Source organism: Oryzias melastigma, linkage group LG20 (genome assembly GCF_002922805.2).
Source record: "Oryzias melastigma strain HK-1 linkage group LG20, ASM292280v2, whole genome shotgun sequence".
Classification (NCBI taxonomy): domain Eukaryota; kingdom Metazoa; phylum Chordata; class Actinopteri; order Beloniformes; family Adrianichthyidae; genus Oryzias; species Oryzias melastigma.
This window is the reverse complement of record NC_050531.1, coordinates 2,140,700-2,146,041: the sequence shown is the minus strand read 5'-3', so window position 1 is coordinate 2,146,041 and position 5,342 is coordinate 2,140,700. Positions and strand designations below refer to the sequence as shown.

The window sequence follows — 5,342 nt, the reverse complement described above, 5'->3', positions numbered from 1 at the left end:
AGTAAAACATTTTTTCTAAAAAAATTGTACAAAAAATTAAGGTATAGCATTTTTTTAATTTAAGTAAAAAAGTTTCCTAAAAATTGAAGTCAAATATTTTTATTTATAAAAATGTAAGTAAAAATGTTTGTTTTTCTAAAAAAATAAGTAACTTTTATTCCTGGTTACTCTCTGGTGTACACCAGACTAACTGAAAAAACTTACTCCAATGTCCCTTTTGGGGCTCCGTAGTTTTTTGTTATGTATCACATTCAAACCTAGTTAGTAAATATAAAGAAAACGGAGCAAAAGCTACCACCTACTGATGCAGCCCCCCTGTGTTCATGTGGGTTGCTCTGATGAGGGAGGCGTCACGTTTACTGGTATTTGTGCCGCTTTGCAGAATTTCTAAAGATTTCTTCCTTTCAGGTCCAGACAGTGACGGCGAGACGTCTGGATGCCAGCAGTTCCACTTCATGCCCCGCTTCGTCAGATTCTTACCCGGTAACCGCTGCACACGTTCTCCTGATATATTGTCCTACATAATAATCTGCTGCTGGTCTGATCGAATCTTCTGAGGCGCCGTTCCCCTTCTGTGCACATGGGGGCGCTGTTGCACTGTGCTGCTGCACTGCCGGTGCTGCTGTGCCACCTGCCCACCGTCTTCTATCAAAAAACAATTTCTCCCCCAGCTCTTCCAATTTCTGCCGCCGCAGACACTTACCCGGCTCCTTTACCGGAGCGTTCTGTGCAAAGGAGGAGCGGTGACGGGAGCGGGGGGTGGGCTTACCAAAGTTGGTACAGTAGTCTCAGTGCATGGTTGAGTTTCTCAGCTCTCCATCAAGCTCCCTCACAGTTGACTGCGCTCCCGCTTTAGCCCGACCCCGAGGTCACGAGCGCTCTTCTCTCTCCGTGACGTTGCAGACGGAGGGAAGGAGGTGCTGTCCATGCACCAGGTGCTGCTCTACCTGCTGCGCAGCAACAAGCCGCTGGTTCCCGAGGAGGAGATCGCCGACATGCTGCAGTGGGAGCAGCTGGACTGGCAGAAGTACGCCGAGGAGTGCAAAGGCATGATCGTCACCAACCCGGGCATGGTGAGGCCCCCCGAATGTCTGCGTCTGAACCCCGGTCAGCCGCTGTCCCAAAGCTGTATGAGTGGAATCCAACTGTTCACTCAAAGTTCGGCTTTAAAAAGCTTTTATTTTGGAAACATGCTGGAAGTATCTTTAGTTGATGAAGGATTTCCAGCTGTTTTAGAAAGTTCTGGTTTCATGTCAGTGAAGCTTTTAGGTTTATTTTAGCTCCTCCATGCTGAGATTGAGGCGTCTGATGTTCATAAGCAGCTGAACGGAGGCTGTTTTTAGATTAAAAAATATTAGAAAGTGACGTTTAGCGTCAAAATATCAGAGTTGAGTCCGTTTCCTGTCTCTTCTGTGCGCTTCACCTTTCTCAGTTTGTCCTCAGAGACTCCGATCGTCCTTTGATCTGTTTCCAATGATGGCGTTTTTGTCAAAATCCAAAAACTGGTTGTTTAGGAATATTAGTTTCTGCAGAATTCAGTAGAAATTCACCTCTGAAGTGTGGTTTTCACTGTTGGCAACTCCGCCCCCACTCCCCATCGCCCATCTGTTTACGCAGTCCCCCTCCAGCTCACACCCCAAGCTAACATGAGCGGAGCAGCATCGTTTCTCTCCAGATTCCAGCTCAGACGAGGAAAACAAAGACGCTCGTGGATCTATTTGTCTGCAAGTGGATGTATACGAATGGGGCGGAGCTTGGACCTTGTGGCCCCGCCCACTGTATTTTCTACATCACAATATGATCTTTTTCTTTTCAAACTGTATTTTTTTCATCTGCTCCTGATACTCAATACGAAGAAATACACAGAAATGTGATTCTAAGCTTGAAGGGTGACACAATGTTTAAAAAATGCAAAAAGGTGGGCGGGGCCAGGGCTGAGCAGGTCAAGTTACCTTGAGGAACTAAAGGATCTTTTATTGTCTCAATGAAAATAATTAAAAACATGATAAGGGGTCAGGACGCCCCAGCAGGCTGCCTCGCCATCCCACATCAGCTCTCTGCGTCGGGGAATGAGCTCCGCCTCATTCGGTGTTGCTGCATTAGCTCCGCCTCTTTGGGTGTTGCGGGATGAGCTCCGCCTCTTTTGCAGTCACAGAATAAGCTCCACCTTTTTTGGCGTTGCTGCATGAGTTCCACCTCTTTCTGGGTCGCGGAATGAGCTTCAACTCTCTGGGTTGGGCGGAGCTTTTATTCAGGAGCTGCAGAGCATGATGACATCAAACTTCTTAAATGACGTTGACCAATCACAAAATTCAACAGTAATACCTTATTTCAACCTGTAGGGGGCAGGGCAGACGGTTTTAGACCAAGAATTAAACAAGTTTATCTTAAATTGACAACAATGTGTAAACAGACGGCACTTTAAAGCCCCGTTTATAGAAGTCAACATACAAAAAAAGAGGATTTAGTGTTTGGTTACCCTTTAAGTTCCTTTATGTTCTCCATCATGAGAAGAATGCCACAATATCATGTTCAAAACAGTTTTCATGGGAGTGCCGTCATTCCTTTCACAGCTCAGAGCTGAAGCTTCAGTTCTGAATCTGACTTCACACGTCAGGAGCTCAAAGAAAAGTCCAATCAAGCAATAATTTCACATGCAGTGACAGGGTCCACATGTCAGCCTCCAAATGTCATCAACCTCCAATCAGTCATGGTGCATTAACACCAGTGTGAAGAAGCAGTGGACCCTAAACGCCTCAGCATTCACAAAGCGTCCCGCCAGTCAAAGGCGGCGGCGTGGCTTCAAGACGGATCCGGAGCCGACCTTTGGCTCTTACATCAGCGTTTGTATGCAGGCGGCGGTGGTGAGCAAACACTGCTAATATCGAGGTGAGCCCAGCCATCTGCCGCGCTGATCCCACCCCCCCTCCGATGGATCGAGACGCCCGACAGGATGGATGCGGTCCGGGGCCGGCGGTGGAGGCGTTTCCTGTCAATCCCGCCACGATAAGAGTGGCAGAAGTTTGCTCGCCGCTCACATCACTTTATCATTGTTGAGGCGCTGCTACGAGCAGCATCTCATGACGGATGACTCGTCCGGCGTGGATTATTCATATCAGCTGATTGAAGGATAATATTTATGCTGCGGCACGATTCCCCTCCATCCAGACTCATTCCTGTCTCTGCCCTCAGAAACCCAGCTCTGTGCGCATCGACCAGCTGGACAGGGAGCAGTTCAACCCGGACGTCATCACCTTCCCCATCATCGTCCACTTCGGCATCCGGCCGGCCCAGCTCAGCTACGCCGGAGACCCTCAGTAAGAACACCTCGAACGCTGCGCTCTGCTCTGCGGGGGGCTGTGAGATTGGGGTGGGAGATCCTCCTCTGCAGCAGGGGGCGCTGTGGGTTACATGATACATGCTTTCATGCACCAATCTGCTAAAATTTGCTAGATGCCTAATTAGCCTAAAAAACAAACAAACAAAATAAATCTTATATTAGCCAAAACAGCTAGCATGTAGCTGGATTATTAGCTAACTCCAAATTAGCCAAAAAATACTGATAAATCCTAAATTAGCCCAAACAGCTAGCATGTAGTTGATAAAAATCGCAACATTTTAAAAAAGCCTAAAAACCCTAAAAGAAAATCCAAATTGGCCAAAAAATCTAACATGTAGCTGAAATATTAACTTAACTCCCAAACAGTATAATAAACGGAAAAAAAGCCTAAATTAGCCAAAAGAGCTAGCACGCAGCAGAAATATTGGCTAACTCCAAATTAGCCTAAAATACGGAATAATCCTTAATTAGCCCAAACAGCTAGCATGTAGTTGAAAAAAAGCTAAGCTTTAAAATAGCCTAATAAACTGAAAAAAACTAAATTAGCAGAAAAAAAGCTAGCATGTAGCTAAAATATTAACTTAACTCCAAAACAGAATTATAAACTAAAAAAGCCTAAATTAGCCAGAACAGCTAGCAACTAGCTGAAACATTAGCCAAACCTCAAAATAACCTAAAAATCAGAAAAAAAGCCTTAATTATCCAAAACAGCTAGCAAGTAGCAGAAAAATTTGCTAAACTCGAAAAAAAGGCTAAAAACCGTGAAAAAGCCTAAATTAGCCACAATAGCTAAGATGCCACAGAAATATTTGCTAACTCAAAATTAGCCTAAAAATACTGAACAATCCTAACAGCTAGCATGTAGTTAAAAAAATGACTAAACTTTAAAAAACTGAAAACAAATAAATTAGCCAAAAGGGTTAGCATTTAGTTGAAAGACAGAATAATAAATTAAAAAAGACCAAATTAGCTAAAACGGCTAGCAAGTACCAGAAATGTTAGCTAAACTCCAAAATAGCCTAAAAAACGGAAAATTGCCTAAATTAGCCAAAATAGCTAGGATGCAGCAGAAATATTAGCTAACTCCAAATTAGCCTAAAAAAACCAGAAAAATCCTAAATTAACCCATACAACTAGCATGTAGTTGAAAAAATTACTAAACTTTAAATAGCCTAAAAAACTGAAATAAAACTATATTAGCCAAAAAAGCTAGCATGTAGCTCAAATATTAACTTAACTCCAAAATAGCCTAAAGAACAGAAAATTGCCTAAATTAGCCAAAACAGCTACCAAATAGCTGAAAAAAATAGCTAAATTCCAAAATTGCCCCCAAAAACCATAAAAAAGTCCAAATTAGCCAAAACGGCAAGCATGCAGCTGAAATATTAGCTAAACTCCAAAACAGCCTAAAAGTTCCTCCTCTGCAGCAGGGGGCGCTGTGGTTTACATGATACATGCTTTATGCACCAATCATACGTGCACTTTCCCTGCAGTCGGGGAAAACGATGGAAATAAAGATGCGAACGGGTCCATCATCAGGAAATCCATTTAGGCAGAACTGTTTTGCTCCTCCCCTGCCGCCACATTTTCATTCCCATGCGCCCTGCCGCCGTGTCAAACTCCGCCAGGCGACCACAAATTTATGGACGGACTGGGACATCATTAGCTGATGCAGAAAGGAGTAATAAGAGAGCGGAGGAGAGGATCTCCCAGCAGCGCTAATGATGTGTGGAGCCAGGGCAGCGCTCGCCGTTGATTGTGGCCGCGGAGACGCCACAGAGAGGAGAAGCCGCGGGCTTCAGCGCCGAAACCGCTGAGGCGGAAGCGAGGCGCCGCCGAGGTCAGCGGTGTGACGGGAGGGGGGGGCAGTAAAGGTAACATTTTACAAGAAAACAGGCCTTTAACCACATGACTGGAAGAACACCTTCACGTCTCTGATCCGTCCTGAACGGGAGCGGGTCACATGATCTGCATACTGCTCTGTGATTGGCCATGAAAAATC

At 44.9% G+C, this 5,342-nt stretch overlaps 1 protein-coding gene across 1 annotated transcript in view; it reads left to right on the top strand.

Moving 5' to 3' along the window:
• The window catches only part of drosha (drosha ribonuclease III), a 98,634-nt gene that overhangs the window by 10,979 nt on the left and 82,313 nt on the right, over positions 1 to 5,342 (top strand). Inside the window, exons 12-14 of the mRNA XM_024279554.2 lie at positions 409 to 483; positions 904 to 1,073; positions 3,193 to 3,317. Of these exons, the coding sequence (XP_024135322.1) occupies positions 409 to 483; positions 904 to 1,073; positions 3,193 to 3,317 (370 nt within the window). The remainder of the gene's footprint in view (positions 1 to 408; positions 484 to 903; positions 1,074 to 3,192; positions 3,318 to 5,342) is intronic.